This window comes from Drosophila sechellia, chromosome X, assembly GCF_004382195.2.
Source record: "Drosophila sechellia strain sech25 chromosome X, ASM438219v1, whole genome shotgun sequence".
NCBI lineage: Eukaryota > Metazoa > Arthropoda > Insecta > Diptera > Drosophilidae > Drosophila > Drosophila sechellia.
Genome location: NC_045954.1, coordinates 723,570 through 737,197, shown reverse-complemented (window position 1 = coordinate 737,197; position 13,628 = coordinate 723,570). Strand labels below are relative to the sequence as shown.

The window sequence follows — 13,628 nt, the reverse complement described above, 5'->3', positions numbered from 1 at the left end:
AATAAAGTTGCCCGCCAAGAAATTAAGAGCTTTGGGGGAGCTCAATAGGCACTTCCCCTGGCCATTTTCTGCGGCCCGTCTAGGTGCTAATTTCGCGACCTCACAGAGATACAAATCCGCTTGCGAACGCGAGGGGTTCCACAGAATTTCCATTTTCAACCGAAGCGAACCGCAGATAAGGGACTAAATGTCAAAATTATCTGCACACTCGCTCCTCACATTAACCCATGGCGTACGCACTGTCGCGCAACTGACCAAACACAAGGTGGAGGAAGGCAATCCTCAAGGTCGTGGAAGAAACGTATTTCAAGTGCCTAAGTTATGATAGAGCATTCATTAGCGTTTGCTCTTTTGGCACCCACACCTGCGAAGGAGTAGTTCATTTTTTCTATATAATATTTCGCATTGTATGCTGGAGTTCCCATGGGTTAAGCTTCGGGCATGTCCACTGAAGACTGTGGAGCGAGCGAGGATGGGCAGGCAGAGGAGCCGCGGACAAGAAGCGAAGCACATGGGAGGGACAAAGTGCAAATATATGTTGTCAGACCACAAAGCCGGTCCCAAAGTCAAAAGCCGAAGGAGGCGGCCAGAACCACAGGAAAAATGGCAAAAAACGATGAGCCTTCCCTCGATATGCCAAAGTGCATCAGGCACTAAAATGCAGAAAATTGAAACGGGCTTTTAATGAAACGAAAGCGCCGCCAGAGATGAGATGCGCGACTGGCTCGGATGACTGGCTATCTAGCTGGAAGCGGATATCTGGCTCAGACGTCCACTCAAATGGAGATGGAGGCAGCCTGGGCAAGTGAGCGCTCACAGGCGAAAAAAGGCGAACACAAAGAGTCAATTAATTAGTAGATGGATTCACGATTGGCGCTGCATATATTGACACTGCGCTGCAGTCGAAGGCGCAGTTGGGATCACTGTGAAAAATACTTTCGGTTTTCTAGGTCTTTGAAATTCCCCTCCTGCTCTTGCAGGGCGCCCGGCGCACCTTTCTGCAACATGTTGCCCGCCTTCAGGTAGGAGACTGCAGATGCAATCTGTAGTTTCTCCCAGTGTCGAAACTATGGCCGAGAGTGGACCTCCTTTTACCCGAGATAAGAACGGGGATTGGGAATAGAAGCTGGGCGTTCATTAAATGATAAGCGAGCGACGGACGGGTCCGCGTGATAAGGGCCTCTGACCCATCAGGATGGGCAAGGTAAGAAGACTCCATCTCCGACTCCATCACATCGGAGTGAAGGGCGCACAGAGATCAGGGCTCGGGTGCCCAGCCAAACTGGGCAGTTAGAGAGAGGTAACCACGGGTCGGAAACAGAAGCTGCAGCGAAAAAGATGACTTGAATGCACGCAATCCCCAGGGCGCCACAAGGATCAAAATGAATTGTTAATACGAAATGGGGAATTCATGATTACTGGAAATAGAAGATGGCCGATCCACGAGCAGCTTTTGCCTCGCAATAAGTCCTAAAAATAAAGCCAATTAAGATAGTGCAGATTATACGTAAGTGCTAGCCGAAAACGGGGCGTGGTGGAGGAACTGGATCGAGATTGGAAGTTGTAGAGGGGAGGAAGAGGAGGCAACACGTGGATGGGCGCAGGACGCAACCAATCGGTTTCCTCTTCAGCAGAATGCTCATTACCACCAATTTGTGTTGGCCACCGAGGTGCGGTGGAAAAGCAAATCTGCACTGAGAACAATACAATGTCGAACTCCGTGATTCGGGATTGGTTACTAAATCAAGGCAAGCCAGTTGGCCAGCCCGCAAAGATTTCATGCCGTGCAAATGGCGCTGTGATCATGGTTCCAGCTAAAAATTAAATGCACGACCCGCGGCTCCTTCTTCACATCATTCTCTTCATCGTCTTTGCTCCTTCTCTTTCGCTGCTCATCCTCGTCTTGCCCCTCGCCGTAGTTTTATGATATATGGTCACAGGGGCGGGCCAATTTCGAGGCACTTACAATGTTCGGGGTGTTGGTAATTATAGGACTTTATGTCTGGAAGTTTCTTTATGATGGCTTTTACTTTCAAGCGCATTTCAAGGCACGTTAGCGTTGCTACGGCATCGCAAGGCGGCCGGACAGGTAGACATCTTGTTCGCATATTGACCATAGGTTTTGGTATTCGCTGTACGGAAGGCTGTCTGAATAATGAGAAATCATCATTTTTTTAAGCAGAGTATTCCTCTTAAGGAATCTGTTTTTTTGCTGAACGCTGGGATTGGAACGCGACTACGGGGCAGCGGAGTCCCAAACCCAGGGATGCATTTGCAGCGTGGCTTTTCGGAATACGGCGTTGACGCGCTGCGGCCACACCAGCCATCTCTTCTTCTTGCCGTCGCTTCCGTTTTCTGTTCTTTTTCCTCGTGGTTTTCAACTGACAAGATGGCTCCTACCGTAAGTGCTCCGAAATATGAGTTTCGCGACTGGCTACCGGCGCCCGGGAGCTCCAAGTTGTGTAACTAACTAACTCTCAATGCCCTGGGCGGTGGCCAGCAGCGAAATATTTCATTTGTCGAATGCGTGTGTGATTTTTGTTGCTTTTTTTTCGGTGGGCGTGCAGGCCAAGACCAACAAGGGTGATACCAAGACCGCTGCTGCCAAGCCAGCGGAGAAGAAGGCCGCTCCCGCAGCCACCGCCGCCAAGGGCAAGGTGGAGAAGCCGAAGGCTGAGGCCGCTAAGCCCGCGGCCGCCGCGGCCAAGAACGTGAAGAAGGCGCCCGAGGCGGCCAAGGATGTGAAGGCAGCCGCCGCTGCTACCAAGCCCGCGGCAGCTAAGCCCGCAGCTGCCAAGCCCACCGCCGCTGCCAAGGATGCCGGAAAGAAGACTCCCGCTGCTGCTCCCAAGAAGGACGCCAAGGCTGCCGCTGCTCCGGCTGCCGCCAAGGCTGCTCCGGCCAAGAAGGCTGCCTCCACTCCTGCTGCCGCTCCCCCAGCAAAGAAGGCTGCTCCCGCTAAGGCCGCAGCCCCGGCTGCTGCTGCTCCCGCTCCGGCTGCAGCTGCTCCTGCTGTCGCTAAGCCTGCGCCTAAGCCGAAGGCCAAGGCTGCCCCAGCTCCCAGCAAGGTAGTCAAGAAGAACGTGCTGCGTGGCAAGGGACAGAAGAAGAAGAAGGTCTCGCTGCGCTTCACTATCGACTGCACCAACATTGCTGAGGATAGCATCATGGATGTGGCCGACTTCGTAAGTACCTGTGGTACACAGATGATCACAAATCTCACCGCTCAGTATCAAGCACTGGTTACAATCTGTCGTTGCTTTCAAGATGTTATGGGGGATGTATTGCCCATTAGTATTGTTCACTTTCTATGGTAAAAGTGGATCTCCACCATTTGAAAACATCCAAGACACGTCTGTGCCGTCCATAAGAACAATATATTTCTCCCAAAACATCTGAACGCATTAACCAGATGACCATCGATCGAAATCAGTATAGTCTTACCGCACCAAGCTTTCCACTGCCCTGCAAGTTAACCAGGGGCTCTGGATAAAAAGTGTGGTTATAGTGAATTGACTCCATTTGGCGATAAACTGCCAGCGGACTTTCCCGTGCCGCCGGCGGTTAACAACTTCTGGAACAAGGCTAAATGTAGAAGATAGTCATAGGAAGGGTAGGTAGGTGTCCGTTCCGTTTTAAACCAAATCGAATTTTTCGCTGCCTCATGCGGGCACACGCGTTTCTTCGCAGCGCCTCCCAATCGCGCTTGTAGTCAAGGGGCTCTGGGCACTGCACAACGGGGTAGCCACTGACCGCCAGTGACCTGGCACTGGCCAGTGGTGCAACCGTCTGTGAACAGCGTCAAGCCGTGCTATGTGTACCGCCACGTGGTGGGCCCTGGGTTGAGTGCGACCACATCCGTGGCGCCTCAGGCCAAAATTCATAGTGCGCCCTGCTCACAGTGCCCGCTTTTTCGTGGCACTGCAGGTTTTCCCTACTAGTAGCAGTTAGCATTAGGTGTTTCTTTCATATGCCAAGTGATAAGCCAACCGACTAAGTACCCGCTAGTGGGCAAAACGAGTGCGCTAAACGCGCGTCTCAGCAGGGCGCTGACTAGTTCAAGTGTCGCCTACGTCACAGGATCAGGTAACTACAATCTAATGCTGCATTCACAAACGGGTAAAGGAACCACTGGGGAAAGGTACATGGTCGCATGCCTTCGACTGAGTCATTTGACTGGAAAACTCCTTAAGGAGTTTCCTTTACTGGCACGCCGTTCGATCAGTACCGCACCTATTGGTTCCATGACCCCCTTCATTTGTCATCTATCACCTAGATAAATCTATTTTACAGGCCACGCCGATTTGCCGTCAGAGAGTGAGCTTTATGCGTCGCTCTGATGGCAGTGTACTCAGTGGCAGAGCAAAAAATTGGTCACTCTTCTTTATTTGGGCTCTCTGTTCTACACACTCGACTCTTAGCCTTAACAAAGAAAGAGACATTTAGCCCAGTTTACCGCTAGCAGGAGCTGCCCCAAAGATCCAGCCCAGTCCAAGCTGAACTAACCAGGAATACCCTCTCTATTCCGCCCGCAGGAGAAGTACATCAAGGCCCGCCTTAAGGTCAACGGCAAGGTGAACAACCTGGGCAACAACGTCACCTTCGAGCGCTCCAAGCTGAAGCTCATTGTCAGCTCCGACGTGCACTTCTCCAAGGCATACCTTAAGTACTTGACCAAGAAGTACCTGAAGAAGAACAGCCTGCGCGACTGGATCCGCGTGGTGGCCAACGAAAAGGACTCGTACGAGCTGCGCTACTTCAGAATCAGCTCCAACGACGATGAGGACGACGATGCCGAGTAAAGATGTAGCCGATCCATTCAGTGGAATCACTAGGTTTACATTGGTTTTTATTATACATTTCACGTCCTCAAGCGGCGTGTTTTTATAAGCTTAACAGCAAGATGTGAACTCATGAAAAAAAGAAAACTTCGGGCTAGCCTCAATAAAACAATTGTGTGTGAACCTTACGACCCCAAGTCATTTTTATTGGTAGTACAAATCCATTTGGGAGAAAGAGCCTATTCAATGGCGATTTATTTCGCTTGAAAAGATTCGGCTAAAATCATTGAAAAAGCTTTGCCTTTAAAGACATATAGTTGTCATATATTTAGACATTTCGCCAACAAATCCGATATCCCCGTCTTGCTTTTTTTCGTGATCGGTTGCTGCTCTTTGTTGAAAGAGTGATGAATACTATGTGCATCATTTAATTGTTTATAGTATCTTGTCATGCACTTAGTGAACACTACTTAGAAAGACGGACAGTATATTTATGTAAAGCCAGTCAGGTAGATTGTATCCAATCGAATTGGAAGTCTATAGACCATTAATAAAGATGTGTGGATGGGTGCTCTTGTCAGCTGACTACTTTCAGGGCATCCGAGAGTTTACAAATTTAACCAGCTGCAAAGCGCAGTACGTTAGTCCGTCTGTGGTTACGAAAGCATGGGGTCTAGAATAGTCCGGACCACTGGTGTGCTCATCGTTATGCAAGCGAACCATTAACTAGTCAGCTTCCCATTCCGTTTAGGCGTGTGCATCGTGGGCACCGGCCAGGCGAAATGAAACTCATACGTGGCGGGTGCTGTGGGTGTAGGCGAAAGCTTTTATTTTATTCAACAATTGGGGAGTGCAACAAATACGTTTGCTCACAGCAATACAAAAACAAGCAACAATTACGCTAACAAGTCTAGAAAAATACACACTTTTAGTGGGAACTTACATTCAGTTTGTCTTTCTTCAGAAGGCTTTTGAGTTGGGTTTGCACATAGGGCTGTATAAATATATATATATATATGTATGCTTTGATTTCGAGCACACTGGGATGGGTCCGGGATCGGTTACGGGAGCCCATGCACACCGCAATAACAATCACAATTGAAGGCCAAATTGGAAAGGGGGGACTATTTATGGGGAAGCCGAACTGGGTAGCCAGCTTGTTTATGCACGAATACTGTAGTCGGAGATGGTACGGCATAATTCAAGAGTTTTCGTCCAATTAGCGCCTGGAATTATCGGTGTTGGCCAGCGCAAATAAACCATGCGCGCCAAGGCCACAACAGCTGGGGAGGAAGGTACAGTAGGTAGTAGGGTAATTGAGTTGGTGCACAGTGGAACGTTCCAGAAGCATGGTCTCTAGAAGCCAGCGAGCCGCTTGGCCACCATTCCGCTCATAAGCACGAGCAGAAGGCTCCGCATGGTCAATCCTTCCAAGGCCCGAGCTCCGCCGGTGTGGGAGCGAACGGATGCCTGGATTGGAGCAGCGACATCCTGCGCCTGCTGCACTTGCTGCACCTGCTGCGATCCTGGTTGATCAACGGCCATGGGCGCCAGTGGTGCTGGACCCTCGCCGGCGGAAGCAGCTGGTGGCGGGGGTGCCGGGTAGCAGGCAATCTTCTCCACCTCTATCATCTTGGTGCTGTCAACCGGATCCGTTTCATTTACCTTTGTGGGCACACAAATAATGCCGCCAGGCGGTGGGGGTGCAGCTGCGTCCGGTGCGGTCATGTTGGAGGTCTCTGGATTAAAGGGCATTGCGGAAATTGGTGCCATGGGTACGGCTGGCTGTTGGGCATCTTGGGTCGCGTTGGAAGGGGGAACTGCGGCCGCTGGAACTGCTCCCGGAGCAGCAGACACACCTGCTGCGTTTATCACAGTGGTGCCATCGCTGGCATTCACTGGCACGCCGTTGTTAATGATGATTATGCGATCCTGACCAGCAGCTGGAGCTGCGGCAACCGGCTGCGAGGAGGAACTGCCTCCCGAGGGCGTGAGGGCGTGACCCAGCAGAGCACCGCCCAAGCCGCCAGCAAGCAGTCCAGTTCCTGCGAAGAAATTAAACATTGAAGCTCAAAAACAGGTGTGTGACTAAAACAACAAGCGTGTACACGATTTAGGTGAGCACCTAAAGCAAACATGACTCAGAAACAGAAGATTGGAGCAGGGGATCGTGATACACTGCGTGTTAGACGTCTGTTTTCTTACCGAAGCCCAAGCCAGAGGAGGACTGTTGTGGTGGTGCAGAATAATAGGTGGCTCCGGGCGGCAAAGCAGATCCCGCCTGGTAGTAGGTGGCCCCCGGAGGCGGAGCAGCAGCTGGGTGATAGCCACCGCCCATGGGGACATGGCCGGCGGACGGGTAGTACGTAGCTCCAGGGGGGATATTGGGGGAATAGCCACTGCCGTGTCCTGCAGCCGGGTAGTAGGTGGCTCCAGCTGGCACTCCCGAATACTGCGGCTGATGGACATTCGATCCGGTGGCGGCTCCATAGTTGGGAGGAGCTGCTCCGTAGTTTGGGGCATGGTAGGCTGGCGGCGGTTCGTGCATGTTAGGTCGGGCTCCTCCGGCGGGGTTGGAAGCGGAGTAGGCGGGCGGCGGACCCTGCGGCACATTCCAACCTGGCTGAGGGGCGGAGCCTGGGGACCCTGATGATCCCGCGGCCATTGGTCGATTCGGCTGCGAGTTGTAGTTGGGGTAACTCAGTTTGGCGACATCTGCATGAGAGTTGCCGGCGGCGTGGCCATTTGTGTTGTAGCTGGGCTGCGTCACGTGACCGTAGTTGGAGGAGCTGGACGAGGAGGAGGTCTTCCGTTGGTTGCCCTGGTTACGCCGGGCGTCCACAACATTGTCGCCGCCGTGCGTCAAAAACAAGGCAAACACCGCCCAGGCCACAAAGGCGAAATGGGAACAGGCGCCACCGCTGGAGGCCATCATGTGATCCGGATTAGTGCTTCACCCTTAGACGAGTGGAGACGAGACTGCAGAAATGTCAAACACGGCAAATACGTCAAGCGCAGATCATCGGTCACTGATGTGCATGCTAATTACCGAAACCCGTTTTGGATGCTTCTGCTCGTTTTCAGCTGCTTGCGTAGCTTGTCCGCAAAACAAGTTTTTTAATTGGTAAAAACTGTTATTTGATTTCACTTTTTGTTGTGTGACCAGGCTGGGGAAGGTGCAAAATACTAGCCGGTATATGTCTTCACTAGACATTTAGCGAATACATGCACCGTCCACGGCATTTTCGGGCTGCAAAGTGAAGGCATTTTTCAGTGTCCAATTGCCAACTTTCCTGGTTTCAGACACCAGGCGAATAGAAACCGTAGCAAGTGCCAGATGGCCGGTCAAATTTAAGTAAAGCAGATCATCCTTTTCAAGATGGCGGCGACATACGTTTTCCAGTCACCCAATTCCACCAATAGGAAGCCAGCGATGGGGAAAAACCGTTAGATCTTTCATGATGACTGCCCTATGCGCCTTTCCAGTCAGCAGCAACACCATGTCAGCCTGCCACGTACGGAAATTTTTGTTCGCCTGGTGTTTAGCCACTGAGAATTCACAAATTTCTGATGAGGCCAGGCAACATTTTTCCCAGTCAAGTGATAACTTTCGGTTCCCAGACACTAGGCCAACAGAATCCCTAGCAAGCTGGCAGCCCTTTGCATCTTTCCAGCTACCAATTACTCAATAGGAAAACAGCACAACCGTTACTTCGGAACGGAGCGCACACCAGTGATGAGCAGCCTAGTTGTTCTTAATGTTCGTGTCACGATAGGCACGAAAGTCCCCTGTATTACATGGGTGGGGGTGCCGAAATTAAGAGGCACGCGGGCATCACTATGAAAGCGCTTATTAGACTGATCAGCTGACTGCTTGGCATGCGGTAATCTTTTTGCGCGCCTGGTGCCGTAAATCAAAAACTTTTGCAATTTGATTGCACGGGAAAGATCGTCATTCCGTCTGCAGCAGCATAAATATACATTTTAAGTTTATATAAATTAAAATAATTTCTAAAAATATCATTGATTATTTATTTTTAACACAAAGTAAAAATTACATTAAAAGTTTTTACATTTACATTGCTTTGATTGCGACTAATCGACTAACTAAATAGTATATTATAAAAAAAAACAAATTAGGCGCTTGCCACTTGAGGATTTAAGGACTAGGAGTAGTTGTGCAGCAGGTAATCGTAGGAGTACTCGAAGACCAGCAGAAGAATAGCTCCACCTGGGCCCAAACGCATAATCTTGGGGACGAGTCCTTTGTACAGCGCCCGGAATCCTTCCTCGCGGTAGACGATGCCCATAGAGCTGAAGGTTCCTCGGTATTTTATCTGTCCGGGGACTGGTTGCGGTCCCTGGATGCGTGACTTGGCCACGTCGAAGGGGATGTTGACGAAGCAGGCCAGAGTGCCGGCCAGGAAGCCGATGGCCACCTTGCGCAGAAACTCCAAATGGCTCTCCTTGTACTCGGGCACCACGTTCTTCACGCTATGGTAGAACCCGAAGTACACCATGTTGAAGACTCCATTGCGTCCCATGGTGGCGGTGATGCCCTTGTTAAGGCCGCTGAAGCCCAATCCGTCCCGCTGTATGATACCCTTGGCTACGGCGAATGTGCTGAGCATCTTTTTCTGGCGATCAGCCTGCTGCGCCACCTTGACCACCTCGAAGGGATTCACGGCGATGGCCTCCAGTGTGCCGGCTGTCAGTCCAGCCAGAGAAAAGGTTAGCGGCGTGGGAGTGGGCGAGCCGAATTGAAAGAGCGGCTTCGTCTGCTCAAACACCAGGAACTTGATGGCCCGCTTGGGCGTCTCGGCCAGGATTGGCGGCATAATGCCCTTCCAGTAGGAGGAGATGCCCTCGTGGCGGTACATCTTGGCGAAGCAATCGAAGACGCCATTGTAGTGCAGCTAGAAATTGGGAATATATGCAGAAGATAAATATAAGTGGAATATGATAAAGGGACTGCAAACAGCTTGACCATCACAAGTTATTTACTACTACTAATATTAAAAACACTGATTGGCACAACACCTACTCGAAACCACTCAAGTGTCCACTGGACTGCAAGTATTTATTTGTGTTCGCAAAACTGTGTGCTTTGTTCCACTTTGTGCTATTTTCCCTCTTGTCACCAGCTAGTCCCCCCATCCCCCACCACCCCCTTCCGACACTTTCTTCGACTATTTGCTTTCATTTGCTAAATCATCATGTCTCGAAGACCAGAAGATGCAGAAGAAAATGAAAATGTTTTGTGATATTATTTTGCTGGGGTCTTCACACCAAATGCTTTTAGGAATCGTGTATCGTCCCACAACTGGGTCTATCTAGTGCTAGATCTTTCCTTCTTTCCTCTTGTTTGGTAATTTCTTTGAGCCACCATATACATTTTCCCAAAAATAATTCTTTGTCTTATCTTAAGGTGTTCTAAGCACAAGCATAAAGATCTCCGAAAGCAGCAGCCAACACCCGAAATCCAAATTAGATAGGTTGTGGAGCTGGTCTAGCTTAGCAGCTAAAACAACCGAAATGAAGTTGTAACTAGTCTCCCTGCAGCTAGCCCCACGTTAGTATCCCTCACACGTGCCGAGTGTCTGCTATCGGCGCATAATTTTGATGGCGATTGGGGATGTATGTATGGCCTGTCATGTATTTATATATATATATGTACGTAAATATGTTCTTCACTCGACTGATAAGCTTATTACGAGAGAGCGGCGATTTGCTTCGACTGCTGATTAATGTGGATAGTGGTTCGCCCCTTTCCTTCGCAAGAGAAATGTAAACACAGAGGGAGCCAGCTCACAATAGAGAAATTGGAGAGAGCTTGTCTGTGACCTTGCTTTGCCCTTATCCAAAAAGAAGGCCCCAGCGCAAAAGAAAACAAAAACAAGCCACAGCTGATGGACGAAGAAATAGATATCATTTGTCTATATCTTTGTGGTAACCGCTTAAGATCTTGTTGTGATTACCAGCTATAGAGGAACCCACCTCACTTAGATTGTGTGATGTGTCATTTGATGCAAGGCAATAGGATTTAAAATAATTCCATGAGGCTTAGAAATACGACCATTTGTGAATAGAACACACATATGTACATACATAAGCTAATTGAGCCTAATTTATAATTTCGGGCATGCCAGTTTTGGTTTGTTTTTAACTTCATAGCATTCGCAACTATCTGGCAAAAATTTGCCTCTCTGAGCACTCACCTCACCAAGAGCCGCGGCATTCGGCGCCGGAGTGGCCTGGATCTGGATGCGGGTCTTGACTACATCGAGTGGTTGCATGATGCAGACCTCCAGGAATCCGGCCGAGCCGCCGGCTAAAACCTGAAAGGCGGCGCGCTTGGCGTGCGAAATATCGTTCTGCTGTCCGGCCATCCTTGCGACGCTACTGCTACTTCTGGATCCAAGCACCCCACCCGCACTGGAAAACTGCTGCCCAGAACAATCGAGTGCTGGAACTTCAGTCAGAGCCTATTGCGACGGGTACGTCAGGCGTAAAAAAATTGGGCACAGCTAGAACAGTACGGGTCAACAACCGCCACCGCTCGCTTCGAGAACGCAATTCGCACTGAGCTCGAGGTTGAGGCAGCTGCTTGTGTTCCAGAAGAAAAAGCCACACTGAAAAAAAGCATGTATATCAATTCGATGTTAAGAAAAAGTTCTTTCTTTCTCGTTGATTATAAAATCTGTGAGCAGTATTGGCGTCACTCTATAGTACTATTTATTTCCAGTGCAGTGAGGGAGGGGCCGAACCGGGGGACGCGGCTAAGCTTTCGCTGGTTATGTATTGAATGGGATTACGAGTCCCAGAGAGCCACGCGTGCTGGAAAGACTCCATAGCTGAGTTTGCTCGTTCAGATCGTGAGATCGTTTAGGAGCTTTGCCTCGTGCGTGCTCGCCTTCGCAGATTTGCGATCTCAGCCATCCGAAAGCTCAAAAAATGGGATACAACAAACAAAGCTCTTTTCAGCCTATGTACGATAAATATGAGCGATATAAGATTCAATCGGGTTCTCTATCGTTCAATATTCATCAGATGTTTCTCCGAAATTGTACTTGCATTTGGCACTAGAATTGAAAACGGTTTGTAGACGCTACGAATCGGAAGGGCCGGAAAATACATACATATATTGCTGAAAGATTCCAATACTTAACATTGTGGCTAAATAGTATTTCTCAGTGTCCACTTGTGCCAAGTAGAACATGCAGCTGTTCCAAGCCCATGTTTGCAGACTCAGAGAAGGGATTTTATGCTTTAAATAGAAACGAACTTACATAGCTACGCTTAAACCAAACTAGCGACTCTGGCACAACCATTAGGTTGTTACCTGTGCATCACATTAATGATGTCCCTCGCCCATGTTAAATGCGCTCCAAAGGGAAGGAGCCTCACAATGGACAAACAAATCGTTTGACATCTTGTGCCTCTTGATTGGTTTATTGTTCATAGCTCACGGCACACCGTACATCAATCAGAGATACAAGATACGACCTCCAGATTGAGGACAACTTTCATTTACATAAAATGCATTCTATGCCGAAACTGATAGAACAAATTGCCGGTGTCAAAAATAATTCTCCCGTCCCCAACCCAACTCTTTGTGATTTAGATGGTTTTCCTTTGCGTCTGTGGCTTTGTCTGTCTGCTTTTTTATGATTGTCCAAATATTTCTGACTGTTAATTATGGGCACGAGTTGGCGTGATGTACAGCCTGGTTGGATAGACCGGGGATGTGTGAAATTTAAAAATTTCAAAATTTTAGATGCCATTAAAAGCGAATTAATCCAGGCCAGAAATCGTACTGGAAACTGCCCCAATTCTGACCCAATAATGCTCTCAAGTCACGCAAGCAGGATCATCATGAATGGATCGATCGAAAAACTATTTTCGATTCACTACGCCCGGAAAACTTCTCGCCCCTCCACCCGGCTGGAGATCACACACAGTTCTTATAGGGTACCCTTACCGCCTCGAAAACAAACCTTCTCTCCGACCGCAATTAGTACTAGTTTTACAGGCGCAACATGTAGAATGCCACATGCAAGCGCCGATTGATCGATCAAAGCCGCGATATACGCGGCTAATCAATCATTTTTCCATTTCCCATTTTCATTTTAAGACGGCTGCAGCTCCAAAGTGAGAACTCACGACCGCCTGCAGCTGTCCGTTCGGCAAAGGCTATTAACCCCGTTTCTTACTCAGAATGTTCCACTTGTTGCACACTTGTGGCCCTTGAGAAACAAGAACAAGTTGGCCCAGAATAGCCAACGGTCAAAACAAAAACTGAGCTCTGCACGGGAAAAAAATTGATATGATATTATCAAAATGAATTTCGATATTCGGGAAATTTGTATTTGTCGTAACACCGAAAGCGTTCAGATATCTCCAATATAATTTCACTTGATCCTCAGCATTTTTATCCGTGTGGAGCCCCGCGAAGGCAAGGTCTTCTCTGCTAGCCCAGAAGAATACCCGAAAAAGCACTTCCACTGCGATGCTCTTTCCGAGACCCGGAGCATGCAGGCCGCCACAACAATGGGAATCGGCTAAGAGTGTTTTGATTAATGCCAGTTTTGACAGCTGATAGGACATGATGCTGGAGATGGAAAATAGCTGGGGCTCCATTGATGCTGAAGCCCAGCTGGCAGCTGTCTAACCAGACTCTCAAGGGCTTGACAAGTGATCAGACTATTGATATGCCTTGTCCCGTTCCTCCTAGAGTAAAAGCGTGTTCCTTCCGACTTCCACAAACACCTAGAATGCTAAAAACTATCTAACGCCATCATGCTTAAAGATTTTGTCAATATTATTATATTATATTATTATATTATT

At 49.1% G+C, this 13,628-nt stretch overlaps 3 protein-coding genes and 1 long non-coding RNA gene across 4 annotated transcripts; 2 read left to right on the top strand and 2 right to left on the bottom strand.

Moving 5' to 3' along the window:
* The first annotated feature begins 2,296 nt into the window (after positions 1 to 2,296).
* Positions 2,297 to 4,923, top strand: LOC6615898 (60S ribosomal protein L22). Its single transcript, XM_002040232.2, has 3 exons — positions 2,297 to 2,401; positions 2,568 to 3,185; positions 4,536 to 4,923. Exons 1-3 carry the CDS (start codon positions 2,390 to 2,392, stop codon positions 4,800 to 4,802), a joined length of 897 nt encoding a protein of 298 aa, XP_002040268.1. The 5' UTR covers positions 2,297 to 2,389; the 3' UTR covers positions 4,803 to 4,923.
* Positions 3,192 to 4,445, top strand: LOC6615899. Its single transcript, XR_048640.2, has 2 exons — positions 3,192 to 4,086; positions 4,294 to 4,445. It is a non-coding gene; the product is annotated as an uncharacterized LOC6615899 (long non-coding RNA).
* Positions 4,924 to 5,577: 654 nt separating the features above from the next.
* LOC6615897 (collagen alpha-1(II) chain) lies at positions 5,578 to 7,940 on the bottom strand. The gene is made up of 3 exons (XM_002040231.2): positions 7,831 to 7,940; positions 6,987 to 7,760; positions 5,578 to 6,826 (listed from the first exon to the last, which is right to left on the bottom strand). Exons 2-3 carry the CDS (start codon positions 7,714 to 7,716, stop codon positions 6,138 to 6,140), a joined length of 1,419 nt encoding a protein of 472 aa, XP_002040267.2. The 5' UTR covers positions 7,717 to 7,760; positions 7,831 to 7,940; the 3' UTR covers positions 5,578 to 6,137.
* An 859-nt stretch (positions 7,941 to 8,799) lies between these two features.
* On the bottom strand, positions 8,800 to 11,373 carry LOC6615896 (mitochondrial 2-oxodicarboxylate carrier). The gene is made up of 2 exons (XM_002040230.2): positions 11,000 to 11,373; positions 8,800 to 9,697 (listed from the first exon to the last, which is right to left on the bottom strand). Exons 1-2 carry the CDS (start codon positions 11,168 to 11,170, stop codon positions 8,948 to 8,950), a joined length of 921 nt encoding a protein of 306 aa, XP_002040266.1. The 5' UTR covers positions 11,171 to 11,373; the 3' UTR covers positions 8,800 to 8,947.
* Between the last annotated feature and the right edge of the window lie 2,255 nt (positions 11,374 to 13,628).